This window comes from Cyphellophora europaea, assembly GCF_000365145.1.
Source record: "Cyphellophora europaea CBS 101466 unplaced genomic scaffold supercont1.2, whole genome shotgun sequence".
Classification (NCBI taxonomy): Eukaryota; Fungi; Ascomycota; class Eurotiomycetes; order Chaetothyriales; family Cyphellophoraceae; genus Cyphellophora; species Cyphellophora europaea.
The window spans coordinates 3,111,505-3,126,374 of record NW_008481808.1 but is presented as its reverse complement, the minus strand read 5'-3'; the positions used below and the strand labels follow the sequence as shown (position 1 = coordinate 3,126,374).

The window sequence follows — 14,870 nt, the reverse complement described above, 5'->3', positions numbered from 1 at the left end:
CTCCTGCCTCTTTGTTCTTGTTGAAGAACTTACACTCATTCAAATCTCAACGAAACCTTCGACTCTTCTGCCAACGCCACGACCGTTTCTTGTGTCGTGTACTATCATCACTTGGATTTCAAGACACTATTTCACATAATGCGTACCGCCGCCGCCGTGACTGCTTTGGCAGCTGGTGCCTCAGCGTCCTTCATCAAGCGTGACGTGCAGTCTGTGTCCGTCAAGGGCAATGGTGAGCCTCCTATCAGCACCATCGTGAACACACACTGACGGGTGCAGCCTTCTTCGCTGGCAATGACCGCTTCTACATGCGTGGCGTCGATTACCAACCTGGTGGTTCCTCCGACGTTGCCGATCCCATTGCCGATGCCGATGGCTGCAAGCGTGACATCTCCCAGTTTCAAAAGCTTGGTCTCAACACCATCCGCGTCTACACTGTCGACAACACGGCCGACCATGACGAGTGCATGAACGCATTGGCAGATGCTGGCATCTACCTTGTCCTCGACGTCAACACTCCCAAGTACTCCCTCAACCGTGGTGACCCTAACCCATCGTACAACGAGCACTACCTCCAGAGTATCTTTGCCACAATCGACATCTTTGCCAAGTATGACAACACCCTTGCCTTCTTCTCTGGCAACGAGGTCGTCAACGACCCGGAGAGCTCCAAGGTTGCTCCTTACGTCAAGGCCGTCACCCGTGACATCCGTCAATACATCCGTAACCGTGGCTACAGAGAGGTCCCAGTCGGCTACTCGGCCGCTGATGTCCAGGAGAACCGCCTCGAGATGGCCGAGTACATGAACTGCGGTACTGATGACGCTCGTTCTGACTTCTTCGCTTTCAACGATTACTCCTGGTGTGATCCTTCCGACTTCCAGACCAGCGGTTGGGATCAGAAGGTCAAGAACTTCACCGGCTATGGTCTGCCCATCTTCCTCTCAGAGTATGGTTGCAACACCAACAAGCGCGATTTCGGTGAGGTCAAGTCGCTCTACAGCACCGATATGACGCCCGTTTATTCTGGCGGTCTGGTCTATGAGTACTCCATGGAGCCCAACAAGTACGGCCTAGTCGAGATATCGTCCGACTCGGTCGAAGAGCTTGATGACTTCACTGCTCTCATGGATGCATTCAAGAGCACTCCCAACCCCGATGGCGATGGTGGCTACAACCAGACTGGTGGTGCATCGGGCTGCCCTGCCTACAACCCTCCCAACTGGGACGTCAAAGACGACACCCTTCCCGCCATCCCTGAGGGTGCTATGAAGTTCATGACCGACGGCGCTGGCACCGGCCCGGGTCTCAACGGTCCTGGCTCGCAAAACGCTGGCGGCGAATCGAGTGGTACAGCTACAGCTGGCAGCGGCGAGCCCACGAGATCTGGAGGAAGCGGCGGCTCCAGCAGCACTGGCGGTTCTGACTCTGGCGCCTTCACCATTCAAGCCCCTCAGATGGCCTTCGCTCCTCTGGTCTGTGGTGCCGTTGTCGTCCTGTCCACTCTCTTTGGTGCGACTCTGTTGTAAAGCGAGCTGTACACCGGCTGAAGGATATCGTGGTAGGGGGAAATGTTCATATTCTGATATTGGGCGCATCGGAGCAGGCTGAATCAGCCTCAACAGAGAGGCATTGATGGGCATCAGCCTGGGGAACTTGCAGACGTTTTGAGTCATAGAATTTGTCGTACTCATCATAGCACAAAAAAGCACAAACACAGATGCTAGAAACATAAAAGCTCCTTTCCCGTATTGCCACATGCGAGGCATACTCTCCGCGTGAAGCTACTCCACCTTCGCCTGCTTGGCCTTGTCAGCCTGCGCCGCAATTCGTGTCTGAATTTCCCCTTCCGTATGCGATGTATCCCAAGGCCCATCGAACCACACATCCTGACTGACAAGTTTCCCGTTGGCGTCAAACTCGACCCCTTCCTCCCGCAACAGCCTCAATTTGAGCGTCTGATTAAACCCGCTCGGCGCCTTCTCCCACTCGCCAATGAAGCCGCCCACATAGCCCGTTGATGCGATGACGCGGTGACAGGGGATCTCCGGCGCGAACGGGTTGGTGCGCAGCGCGCCGCCGACCGCGCGCGGCGACGACGTGCCGAGTGCGCGTGCCAGCGAGGCGTAGGTGCTCACGCGTCCCGGGGGGATGCAGAGCAGGTGGGCGTAGACACGTGTTTGATAGGGCGTGGGGATGTGGGTGCGGTTGGCGGAGAAGGGGGATTCGGGGTTGGAGGTGACGGTGGTCTTTGTGGTGGCTGTAGAGGACATTGGTTGCGGTTTCGGTTTGCTAGAGGAGGAACTAGTGCGCTTGGTAGGGGCAGCGACCTTGCTACTGCGGGACTTGAAGGTGGTGCGCTTGGCATGTTGCGTGGATGAAGGCGGCAGGTGCTTGGTGGCGGCCATGGTGCTGTCGGGAAAGTGATGAGCCTGTTTGCCGCGGCTATAGAAATGCTAGACCAGTAAGGTCCGCGTGGCGCAGGGCGGGCTGCGAGCGGGAAGTCGGGATGCTTGGGTCGTGCAAGTCGTCAGGTCGGAAACCTGGAGGTGATTTAACAGAAACTTGAATCGCCGCTTTGATATACTACATCCTTTCACGTTGACAGCAAAGCGGGTCTGAGTCATCGGGGGGTTCCTTGCTCTCGAATCAGCCAATCTCGAGAACGGACGCGGATACGCGCTCGGGAGGGGCGCGTCAATGAACACCAAATTAAGGCGCGATCACGTGATCAGCCTTGCGTGGGGCAAAAATCACTTTCACTTGCCCTAGAATAGAGGCAAGTCATGGTCAGCACGCTACGAGCCATGAAGCGAGGTCTACATGGTCTTCGCGAGGCAACACCGGACTGCAACTCGTGGGCCTGAAGGTGAGTCTGGGGCGGTCTTGGCTGCCCAGGCCCAATCAAGGTTCTGTGCTTCAGCAATCGAGCTCCACTACAAGCAGGCACCTGTCTGAGGAGAAGGTACAAGTAAGAATCAGAGTATTAGTCGCGTCGACAGTGCATGTTTATTCCTTCCTCCTACCCATATCGCCCGCCATTGACTGAGATAGCGTCATGGAGAATCCTTCTCCGTTACTGACACTCCCTCTTGAGCTTCGACTCGAAATCTATGAATACGCCCTGGCGGACTTTGCTCTTGCCATGCGACGAACTGGCAGTGTCGGCGTCAACAGTGTCGTTCCCTACCACAGCACAAGCCACAAGGCACTCAATCTCCTGCAGGTCTCGAAGCAGGTCCGCGCCGAAGCACTGCCAGTTCTGTGGACAATCCCCAAGGTCTTGGCCTTCAAAATGCACTTCATCGAGGGCATGGAGACTCTACCACCACTCACGCCGAAGTTGTTAAGCTCGATCCGTGTAGTCATGTTCAATTCTCGCTCTGGGAGTCGCGAACTTCTGGAGAGACTGCCAAATCTCGATGCTATCGCGGTCTGCCGCGAGGCACTGACGTGCGCGATGGGACATGGCGTCAAATCGTCGCCGAACCAGTCGATTGCCGAGTTGCGGGAAAGGCTGATTAGCCATATCCAGGCATCAAATTTCGTGACGGGTCTCAGTCAGAAGTGGCTGCTTCACTATTACTATCGGTCAAAGGACAGGGCCAAAGTATGGTGCCGTGTCATTGCGACAAGCGGTGACCCCATCGCTGCGCACCCTTGCCGTCGTCACCATCACTCGACTCCAGCCGAACTGTCGTTCCATTTAAGGCAGGCAGTCTGGGTAGACCTGGATCAGCGAGGCAATCCGGAGAAGTGGAAGTGGTGTGTGCCCACCAAGCATGGATGCAACAGTCGCTTTCAGATTTCGGGTTACAACCCGCCGCTTGAACAAGATGCTGACAAAGAGTCTTTGGCGATGGTGTGTAGGTGGTGGGGACGGGACGAAGCCACCGGTGGGGACGATTATACTTTTCCGCCGCAGGTCGACCGGCAAGATGGCGCCTTGTCATCCTGATACCGATCCACGTTTCTCTCGATATCCGCATTTGTAAGACGATTAGAGGCTCCCGCACCGGCACGAGGACTAGAACCATCGAGAAAGATTGAGCCTACGCATCATAGAGGCAATGAATGATCACGAGCTAGCTTGTCGCGATGAACGTTTCTGAAACAACAGTATGGTCGCAATGGAAGAAGCCCAAGCTAGAAGGTTATGAATATGGCAATGTACGACCGGAGGCTATCAAGTTTCAGGAACACACTCGAGGCTGCTGTGCAAGCGGGATAGGAGATGTGAAAGTCTTCGGCGGGCGTTGACGAGTTTTGTCGCCAAGCTAGGCCATTGTCTCGTCTAGCTCAAAGACATGAATCGGACATTGAGACTGCAACAGGACGACATCTGCAGTACGCACGACCGGATCTTGTCTAGAATGAACGCCCCTTTTTGAGGCTATGGCTCGCTCGGCGGCTCGACATGAGTGTGCCGTGCCTAGGTTGCAGCACCAGTAACCGGAGTCTGTCCGAGCAGAAGGCTGTTTGAGGTTGGCATGAAGCTGCCCCACGAATCAGCCAGTCTGCCTTAATTGGGACACACCCAGGTTAAGGGCACGTCAAGAAGCGGGAGCGAAAAAAAGGTCCGGGAGAATGCCAGTGGGCAGCCAAGGACGGAATACCAGGCGCTGTGTTGTGCTGTCTCACTAACGGCCGTTTGGACTATTCCCTTTTGGGCAGGCCACGCGAACCAGCCAACCAGGTCCCAGAATGCTATTCGAAGGTCCACCCACGGAGTATTCTCTGCCTCAGCGCTGTGTTATGCCAGGAAATTTGAATGGTAAAGATAGGAGAGCCACAAGAATAAGAAGTGGTTGCGCTCCCTCCAGATTCACGAGAGAAAGTGCGCCTGCAACAGTATACATCTGGCCGTCCTCGTCGATCACTCCTATCACTTGTATCCCTCTCGAATAATCCCCTTAGCACACAATGTCGGAGACAGGCGCCGATCCTCTTCCCAAAGAGGTGGTTATTCTGATTGTCATCGTCTGCGCCGCGGCATCCGTGATCGTAGGCTATTCTGTCCATCGAGCCTTCAATCCTCGACACTTCAGCCCAAAGCCTTTCAATCTCGTCAACCACGAGCAAGTTGGGTACTTGAGGGAGGTTCGAGAGAGAAACCTTCGAGCAATGGGGTTGTATCGGTGAAGGAAGCAGGACTCGACGTCGCAAATCCATCATACCACAAGCTTCCTACACGGCAGCAATACAGCATGTGGCAGCCAGCGTTACCGAAGTAGCAGCTAGTAGGCATCAATGCCTACACGTCAAAGCATACAGGGTCCAAGCAACCATTTCTCTTGATTCAACGACCACCCTCACAGCGTACTGTGCCAAATCTCCAGCACACACGATAGAGAAGTGACCGCCATGCGGTCCGGAACCAGCTTCACCCTCGAGGCCAGCTTGGGGGGAACCCGTGGTCCGCCGTCAGGGGTCAATCCAGACCACTGGGCAGCTTTCGGCGCAGATCAGGTCATCTGGATGCAACCAGGTGTCCGGAAGAGGCACGCATAGCGTTTGCCCGGAGCAGGAGCTGGGGAAAGCAATTGACATCTCCTGTATTGCAGCAACGTCTGTGGTTGACCGGACCTGCTGGAATTGTTGGACCTAGAAAGAGTGTATATCTAGAGAGTATATATATAACATCACGTGCTAATGAACGAAGCATGCAGAACGCCCTCCGAATGCCTTGGGGCACCATGGGCGATGTTCTTTGGGGGTCCGGCTGTCATATTCGGTATGAAATCGACCACGGTCAAGCCACGCTTTGAACAACGTCGTGAAATAAGCTGTATCCGGTCTGTCGGTGTCGTGCAGCAGGAATTTTCCTAAAAGGCAGTTCAGGAACTGACAAACCTGGTCCATGTTGCCCAGACGTTGACACCATTTTCCCGTGCGTACCGATATATGCCGCGTATGAGTTAACGACTCGATGCTGAATACCCACCGGCTGGTTTGACGGCAACTCGGGGATAAAATCCCCGCAGTCGAATTCATGGTCAGATGGCTCAGGCTCGCTCGAATGAGCTTTCTACCAAGACTGAAGGTCGCATCCTTGTGGAATGTATGACTCCGAGCGCTATCATTAGACACGATGTGAGGAAGTCCAATGGTGTATCGTCGTTGCCGTCGAAGGCTGATCAAGCTACCCATAAAGGCGAACGGACGCAGGTACCCTTGAACAGGTCAAATCAGAAGGCATCGGAGACTCGGGTCAGGCTTTTCTCCCCACATCCCCACCTACCTTGGCAAGCAGCCTCGACCAGGATGCTTGTAGATCAATCGGTCCGATACGAACAAGCACGCCCGGTTCCTGAACGAATTCTTCTGTGACCATGCCCAAAGTTCGCGGGTCGCAAGACATGTGCACTCGCGCAAATCCGTGTGCCTAGCGTTCACGGCTTGGCTATGCCTCAGCTGAAGGGGTTTGCAGAATCTATCAAAAATGTAGCTCGGTCGTGTTCCACTTGGTTGAATGACATATACCTGACGACAAGCTGCATGCGAATCCTAAACTCTATAGCTCACCCATGTCGGCCGCGAGCTCTGGCACGCGGAGTACAAAGCAGCATGGTCACGCACGCAGGCCGAGCTGGCCACTTGCCCTCCGCCCATCTCGAGTACGGCGTCTCGTCGTCATCTTCACGATGCTAGCGCTAGCCACAGCACTCTTCCTGTTTGCAAGCAGTTTCGTCTCGGCTCAAAGTGACGAAAATGTTCCTAGTGGCCCTATACCGGGCAATTACAGTGGGCTGTATCGCCCGCAGGTTCACTTCTCCCCGCCGAATGGGTTCATGAATGATCCCAATGGCATGTTCCAGGACGCGAACGGAACCTATCACTTTTACTACCAGTACAACCCAACAGATACCATAGCTGGGAATCAGCACTGGGGCCATGCCACTTCCGACGACCTCTATCACTGGACTAACCAGCCTATTGCTCTTGCGCCATATGGCAATGTCACGGGCATTTTCACCGGATCAGCCGTTGTCGATGTCAACAACACCTCTGGCTTCTTTCCGAACCAAACCAATGGCGTCGTCGTCATGTACACGGCCAACGGACCAGATGATCAAAACCAAGCCATTGCGTACTCCTACGACGACGGCTACACGTGGGAGTACTTTTCGGGAAACCCCGTCCTCGCCATAGGCAGCACACAGTTTCGCGATCCCAAGGTGTTCTGGCACTCGGCTGCCGAGTCCTGGGTGGTGGTGATAGCCTATGCTCACGACTTCACGGTTGGTATCTACACGTCCCCTAATCTCCTCAATTGGACGCACGCCTCCAATTTTTCCCATGCTGGCTTCCTCGGTCTACAATACGAATGTCCTAATCTGGTGGAGATGCCCTACATCGATGACGACGGAAATGCCGAGCCCATCTGGCTGATGTACGTATCGATCAATCCCGGGGCGCCTCTAGGCGGATCTGTTGGCGAATATTTCCCGGGCAGTTTCAACGGGACGCACTTTGAGGCCGTGGATGGCGTAGCACGCCTTGCAGATTTCGGCAAGGACAATTACGCCACGCAGTTCTTCTATCGAGACGGCGACGACGGCTCAGCGGATGCCATCAGCATCGCCTGGGCCTCCAACTGGCAATACACCAACGACGTGCCCACCGGCCCCGCAGAAGGCTGGCAGAGCGCGACCAGCTTGCCACGCCGCAATTGGATCAAGCGAAGCCCCGCGGCGAGAGGCGACTACGTTCTGATGTCCTACCCGTACGACATCGAAGCCGTGCAAGGCAAAGTGCTCAACTCCAGCTCCAACGTCGGCAACGGCACCGTGACTGCCCGCGCAGGCGAGAACGCGACCGGCGCGCTGCTGATCCAAGCCAACATCACCGACCTCAACACCACGGGCATCGCTGGCACCGCAAGCCTGAACATCACGGTCCGCAGCAGCCAGACGGGCGAGAGCCTGCTGGCCGGCCAGCGCTTCGGCGGCGACCCCTCGTTCTGGATGGATCGAGGCAACACCACGGCGTTCTCGAACCCCTTCTTCACCGATAAAGTGAGTGCCGGCTTGGTGCTGGGCGATAGTTGGCAGATGTTGATGGTGGTGGATCGCAGCGTGTGGGAGGTCTTCCTCATGGGTGGGGAGAGGAGCGCGACGCAGACGTTCTTCCCCAAGGGATTGCTTGACGAGGTGGAGATTGATGTGGGTGGCATCAACGAGGGTGCGGGTGTCAGTGTTGGGGTGTGGGAACTCGATAGTGCGTGGGCAAGTGAGGCGAGCGAAGACGGGATTGTTGGGGGCAATGCCACCGCTGACCACGGTGGGCAGCGGGTGAGGAGGGCGGTGGGTATGGAGAGGGAATTCTGGATATAGAGAAGAAGACTTTTTGCAATGACTTTGATGCTTGAGGAATGATGGCTGCGTTGCAGATCGAACCCAATCAAACAACAAAGAAGTGAATTCATTTTGATTGCTTGCGGATGGGGAGGTCCAACGCAGTTCCTCCGATATGCTCAGTAGCAACGCTTGCTTGCAAAACAGTACTTCCATGCAACGCTCGTGATTGATCCCGACAACCTGCAGGGTAACTGGTACAGTGAAATGCCTTTGCCGAATGCTGCTTATCCTGCCATGATGCAATGCTGTACAGGAAGACATATGTGTGTGTCTGCGACTTTAACCGCCCTGCGGCCCACCAGTGGCCTGCTGCTGCTGCAACGTGGTGACTTGCTTTCGCAACTCGAGCCAGAAATCCTTGTTGTTGGCCATGCTACCAGCTGCGAACGTTAGCGCTAGGTCCAGCGGTGATGGGAATAAGTACTGGGAAAATGTACGCTTTGCACCCCAAGGATTCCCGCCTTTTGCCGCCTCGCCACCAGCTGTCGGCTTGTAGACCTGCGTCTTCGCGTCGACGCCTTGAACGAGGAACTTCTCGACTGCCGCAGCGTTGAACCCATTCAAGGGCACGTGCTGATCAGTCGGCGCCGCTGGCCCATTCGCGGCACTCGGCTCTTGATGTTGCTGTGGTTGCTGCTGAGATCGGTTCACATTATGATTTTGCTGCTTGAATCCTCCTCCTCTTCTGTTCTGCTGCGAACCTGGAGTGCCATCCCGAGACGCGGTTGCATTGCGTTGACTTCCTCCTCGTGCGGAAGAATCGTTGCCGCGGCGGCCTGCGCGAAAGCTGTGAGGAGGACGGTACTTAGCACTTGACGGCGACCACCTGGGGTTCTGAGGCTGCGGAGTAGACATGGTTGCATGCGCAGTACGGGTGATGGCAGCAGACAGGGAGCGGGGACTTACTCTTCGGTTGTGCTCATATAGCCGGACGCAGGCAAACTTATTCACTCGACGCTCGTTTGTCACTCACTTGGACCTCAAGAGAGTGCAAGCAAGATTTCAAAGCACTAAATACAACAAGCCGATGCGCGCCATGTGCTGGCAAGTCTCTACTTCGCGTGAGCATCTCGTCTCTAGCCTCTGATTGGCCGGGTACAGAGTGGATCCGACGAGTGTGGAGGAGCTCGCTAAGCTAGTTCAAGTTTAGTTTAGGTTCGTGGGCTGCCTCCTGCGTGAACGACCGTCCATCTCGCCAAAGGACAAATACACGCGCAGAAACCTCGATCTCTCTGACGATAGTGAGGTGAAGACGCGCGCATACCCTCTGACGTGACCACCTCCTCAATATTAAGCGCTTATACGGAAGCGATGCGCACCTGAAAATAAGAGATGCGGGCCGCACTTGCCATTTGTCAGGCTGAGCACACTGAAGGCGCGTCGTCAACACATTCTACTCCGGCGCAATGGCGCCTTTGAGGACAGCGCAAGCGAGAACGAGACCGCGGCGCTCCGTCCCTAAGGCGCAAATAAATGGCTATCACGATTCCGACTTCGACACCATGCCCTCCACCCCGCAAGACGACGAACCTCCTCTGAAGCGCATGCGGACCTCAAGATCAGCTACAACCTCAAGGTCCAAATGGATCCCAGGCGGAAGAGGTGGCGGTGGTAGACACGTGGACCTCGAAGATGCGGGTGCCGTAACTCCACCACCCAAAGCCACCCCAGCCCCCAGACCGCGAGGGAGGCCAAGGAAAGACGCGAACAAGACGTTGCCGCCTAGAACCCCCCGCACCTCCGCGAGAAGTGCCAATCGTGCAAGTGCCCAACGACCGAGATACAGCACTGCTGCAGCCGCCACTGCCGCTGCTGCGCACGGCGACGGGTACAAGCCTAGAGAAGAGCGGGGATGGGAGGAGTTCCATGCTGACCTCGATCTGGAGGCCGATTTTGCTGTAATTGCGTCAGAAGCGATTGATGGAACAGCCAAGAAGCATGCCGCAGATGGTGAGGATCACGACCTGCAGAACCATAGCGGATCGTTCCAGGTTCCACCTGCCCTTGGATCGCCGAAGAAGCGAGGGCGACCGCCCGGTCGTCGCACCGATTCCATGCTCCATGCACTCCTGACACCAGAGACACCAAAAGTCGTTCCGCCTCCCGGGCCTAACCCGCGCGAAAGGCTGACACTACCGAAGCCTTCTTTCCGAGAGCTTGATCCTTTCACAGCATATGAGGAGGCAAATGGGGTCAATTATGTTGACAAGACCATGGCCAGTGTAGGATATCAAGAGAGCGAGGTCTTCTTACGGCCTGAAAGAGCCATGATTCGGCAGACTGAAGGATCGGCCGAGGAAGATCTTGAACTCAGCCCTGATCTGCTGATCAATGTCGAGAACTCGGCGATCGGTTCAGGTGGTGTTGGCCGAGTTGAGTACGATATGGATGAGCAGGATGTCAAATGGCTCGATGCTTTCAACCGAATACGGGTAGCCGATGGTGCAGGCCCGATTAAGCCGGCCATCTTTGAGGTCACGATGACGAAGATCGAGAAAGAGTGGCATGCGCTTGAGAAAAGAATACCGAAACCAAACCCCAAAGCGCCACAAACGCAGCGACCACGATCAAGCTCGGCGGCGGCGGTCAATGGAGAACCTGCTGGTGAAGAAGGTGACACAAAGTGTGCTATCTGCGACGATGGTGACTGTGAGAATGCCAATGCGATCGTCTTCTGCGATGGATGCGACCTGGCTGTGCATCAGGAATGTTATGGCGTACCCTATATCCCGGAAGGTCAGTGGCTTTGTCGGAAGTGTCAGCTCGTGGGCAACTCCCGACCGAGCTGCATCTTTTGTCCGCACGAGGGCGGAGCCTTCAAACAAACCAACAACGCAAAATGGGCTCACCTGTTTTGCGCGATCTGGATTCCGGAGGTGCAGATCGGCAACCCTTCACTGATGGAACCGATAACCGATGTCGAGAAGGTTCCACCAAGTCGTTGGAAGCTGTTGTGCTATATTTGCAATCAAGCAATGGGTGCAAGTATACAATGTAGCGACGGAAGGTGTTACCGAGCCTTTCACTTGACTTGCGCACGCCAAGGCGGGTTATACCTTCGGATGAAGACCGGTGGCGGGCAAAATACCCTGATGGACCAGGCCGCATTGCGCGCTTACTGCCATCAACACTCCCCCAACGATTGGAAGGCAGACCACAACACGGATCGGGCCTACGAGATGACGGTGAAGCATTGCAAGAGCCACTTCAAGGGTCAAGTCTGGGCGGACAGCCGGGCTTCTGCGCTCGCAATCGACGATACTCCCGGACAAAGCAACGAGAAGGGCCCGCTCAAAGTTACACTCACAAACAAGAAGGGACAGAAGCAGAAGACTATCTGGAGACTACCTTCTGGTGCGCCTGTTATTCCTGAAGTCATCCTCAAGTCCATCGAAGACTCTCTCGTGCGCTTCTCGGTGCAGAAGAAGAAAGAGTATGTCTCGGAGCTTTGCAAATATTGGACACTGAAGCGCGAGGCCCGTCGTGGCGCTGCCTTGCTCAAACGCCTTCAGTTGCAAATGGACACTTTCAGCTCTTTCGAGGTGACACGCCGCGACTACAAGGCCCAAGGCTCAGTTGGTCGGGCGAGGCTTGATCGGCGTATCGAATTTGCGGAGATGCTAGAGCGCGATCTCGAGCGCATCCGACAAATCTGTGAAATGGTCAAACAGCGCGAGGCTGATAAGCTGGCGGAGGCGCGATTACTTCGGGACACTATCAACATTGTCTACTTCCCCATGCCCCCTTTGCTCGAACCAATCGTTGACAAAGCTATGAAGTAAGTCTTTTCCATTATTGCAAAGGCGGCAACAGCTAACAGGACCAGGCACGACAAGGAGCGGATGTATCGGCAAGGCTTGCTAGCCCTCAAAGACCGTGCCCGTGAAGGAGTCTTTACCTCTGTGACGGCTTTCTCGAAAGAGTTTGCTCAAGTTTTCGCCGACAAACTCGGGTCAAACGCGTCGAACTTCTCCGAAATCATACAGCAAGTTAGCGGCCGCGCTGAGGATATGGCTCCGGAGCAGAAAGAAATGCGCTCACGAGCCCGCCATATTCTACGAGCGTGCCAACCATTTCTGGAAGATGCGATACGGAAAGAGTCCGAATTGACCGGCCGTCCATTCGCCCAGCAGATGAAAGAGCTTGATCAAGCTTTATTGTCTCGGCGGAACTCGGCAATCGATTACGCCATGGAGGATGCAACCATTGTCGAGTCGATAGAGCAGGCCAACGGTGTTGCTACACCTGAGCCGCAAGATGTCGAGATGCAAGATGCAGACGAGCAAGTGCAGGTCGACGTGATAGCTGATGCCAAAGATGTACCGGACGTCGATGGCGCTGCAGCCGAAAGTGACACCGAACATGGTCTTAGCGCTGTTGCTGACCTGGCTGCCGGACTCGCTGCAAACACTCCTCCTCCTTCTACTAATGGCATCAAGCACGATCATGATACGGGTCCAGAGACGACTATCAATGTTGTCTCAGGTCCCATCAACAGAGATCCGGAACCCCCGACTCCGCCCATGTCTCTCGAAAGCCAAGGGCATGGACAGGCATCGCACCCGGCTCTCAGCCACGGCGGCATCCCTTGGTACGTGGAACAATTCGACCCCAGTGGCACGACGATCTTCGAAGAACGTTGGACTGGGCAGCAAGTCCTTAGAGAGATGAGCGAGGAATTGTCCGAGATGGACGAAGATGAGCTCCAGGGCTTGGGAGACGAAAAAAGCTTGGCTGTCGATCAATCGGAGGGCATTGTGGTCGACGACGCGGACATATTGATTGCAGAGGGCGGGAGAACCACTAGGGGTGGGAGGAAAGGGAAAGCAAAGAGGGGTACTGGTGGCGAATGGGGCGACAAGAGCTTCAAGCAGCGACGATGGCGATGAGTGAGAAGCCGTGACAGGGAAGGGAGGTGTATTTTTATTCTCCTGGTGCAATGCGCAAACAAAGACGTTGGTGTGGTATGTTTATGCACGGTCTCATGGCAGGACGTCTGCTTGAATGCTTCGAATATCGGTACATTATTCGACTCCGCAAGGCCGCTGTGGAGCTTTAGAGGTCAAGACAGGGTATCATGGTCGTAGGCGTCAGAAGATATCAGCAAACGTGTCGTGTATTCGCCTCAACTCCACGAGCTCGAATTGGGACACATGAAAACCGCGTTGCGCGAACGCTCCCGCCCACAGTGCGTCCATTCGTTCCTGCCCCGGCTCCTTCCAAGTCTTGCCCGTCTTTGCCACTCTACGCGTCCGTCCAAAATGTGGCCTCATCGATTCAGCACGTCTATGCCTTTGTCCTGGTCCATCAAGAATGCGTTTGCAACGTGTTTAGAGCATAAGGCTGAAGTATAGACTACATGTATTCGGTCCTTTTGTTGCTCTAGTTCGATGGCGATATTCACGGATGAGGTTACAGCCGTAGCGACCTCCCCATTCGCCGTCATCACGAACCATGGGGACTTTCGGTACACCTAAGCCTGCGAGCTAGCTTCCAAGCATCAGGCCTTCACCCTAACACGACCTGGCGCTGGACTGGCCCTGCTGCGCCGTCCCCGCCTTCCCCACCGACATGCATGGGATTCGACCTCTGGACCACTCGAACCGCTCCCCAGCCAGTGTGTCATTTCTTTGTGACCTACCCATGCAAGGCCATGCATACACGACGGTCAAGTTCGATGCGGCTGAGCGTTCGCATTCCGTCGTCTTCTAGGTCATGGCGACCTCCTCGAGTTCACATCGAAGGCCAGCCTGATAATTGGACTTCTGGTTTCTACAGCTTCATGCCTTCCAACTGGAAGTATATGCTCATGAACGAGTGCTTCATCCTGGTGTGCAGGATATTACCTCCTTCTGCGCAATAAGAGCCAATACGCAATGGCTGGCATGGAATCAGCCCGCATCCAGAATATCACTTCTCCCGGCCACGCAAGGCTGACCAACGGTCATGCAGACGACTCCGCTTCGCCCACTAGCGAAAAAGCAGTCAAGGTTATCGTCAATGACGACAAAGCGAAGCCAGCCGCTGTGGACAGGCAGAAGGCAGCGACTACTCCACCCCCAGAGAACAAACAGCCCAAGTTCAAGCAACACAAGACGCTCTTCCCAATTCCCCGCTCCAGAGACAAAACACAGGGAACCAGCACGTCTGGTCTGGGAGCTCCAGAACAGCTCGACATCACCAAATCCAAGTGGATCAGTAGGTCCGACGATCGCGACAGGGAGGTTGTGACATTGGATATCAGATCTCAGCATGCCCCGGAAGGGACGAGACGATCTTTCCGCTGGGTGTGAGCAGCCTCACCGTATGGGATGGCAAGTCTGACTGAAGCAGGCACCACCACCGGCACACCCTACCCGTGTCCTTCGCCGAGTTCCAGGTACGTCAAGTCTGTCACCACAACTTTTCTTACTGATCACGACTTAGCAACATGTTAGAGGCATTAGTGGTCTTTATGAAGAGGAGCTAGCCGTCGCTACCAAGTGTCTGGAAGATGTCAGGAACCTCCGA

The 14,870-nt window shown here is 55.2% G+C and overlaps 5 protein-coding genes across 5 annotated transcripts; 3 read left to right on the top strand and 2 right to left on the bottom strand.

Moving 5' to 3' along the window:
* Window positions 1–138: 138 nt before the first annotated feature.
* On the top strand, window positions 139–1,529 carry HMPREF1541_02685 (1,3-beta-glucanosyltransferase gel1; the record flags this gene model as incomplete). Its single annotated transcript, XM_008717040.1, has 2 exons — window positions 139–232; window positions 280–1,529. The coding sequence occupies 2 exons, from the start codon at window positions 139–141 to the stop codon at window positions 1,527–1,529; spliced, it is 1,344 nt and encodes a 447-aa protein (XP_008715262.1).
* A 255-nt stretch (window positions 1,530–1,784) lies between these two features.
* Window positions 1,785–2,408, bottom strand: HMPREF1541_02684 (uncharacterized protein; the record flags this gene model as incomplete). Its single annotated transcript, XM_008717039.1, has 1 exon — window positions 1,785–2,408. One exon carries the CDS (start codon window positions 2,406–2,408, stop codon window positions 1,785–1,787), a length of 624 nt encoding a protein of 207 aa, XP_008715261.1.
* Window positions 2,409–6,644: 4,236 nt separating this feature from the next.
* HMPREF1541_02683 (uncharacterized protein) lies at window positions 6,645–8,336 on the top strand (the record flags this gene model as incomplete). The annotated part of the gene is made up of 1 exon (XM_008717038.1): window positions 6,645–8,336. One exon carries the CDS (start codon window positions 6,645–6,647, stop codon window positions 8,334–8,336), a length of 1,692 nt encoding a protein of 563 aa, XP_008715260.1.
* A 303-nt stretch (window positions 8,337–8,639) lies between these two features.
* Window positions 8,640–9,215, bottom strand: HMPREF1541_02682 (uncharacterized protein; the record flags this gene model as incomplete). The annotated part of the gene is made up of 2 exons (XM_008717037.1): window positions 8,640–8,740; window positions 8,798–9,215. 2 exons carry the CDS (start codon window positions 9,213–9,215, stop codon window positions 8,640–8,642), a joined length of 519 nt encoding a protein of 172 aa, XP_008715259.1.
* Window positions 9,216–9,766: 551 nt separating this feature from the next.
* On the top strand, window positions 9,767–13,249 carry HMPREF1541_02681 (uncharacterized protein; the record flags this gene model as incomplete). The annotated part of the gene is made up of 2 exons (XM_008717036.1): window positions 9,767–12,138; window positions 12,187–13,249. The coding sequence occupies 2 exons, from the start codon at window positions 9,767–9,769 to the stop codon at window positions 13,247–13,249; spliced, it is 3,435 nt and encodes a 1,144-aa protein (XP_008715258.1).
* Window positions 13,250–14,870: the final 1,621 nt, after the last annotated feature.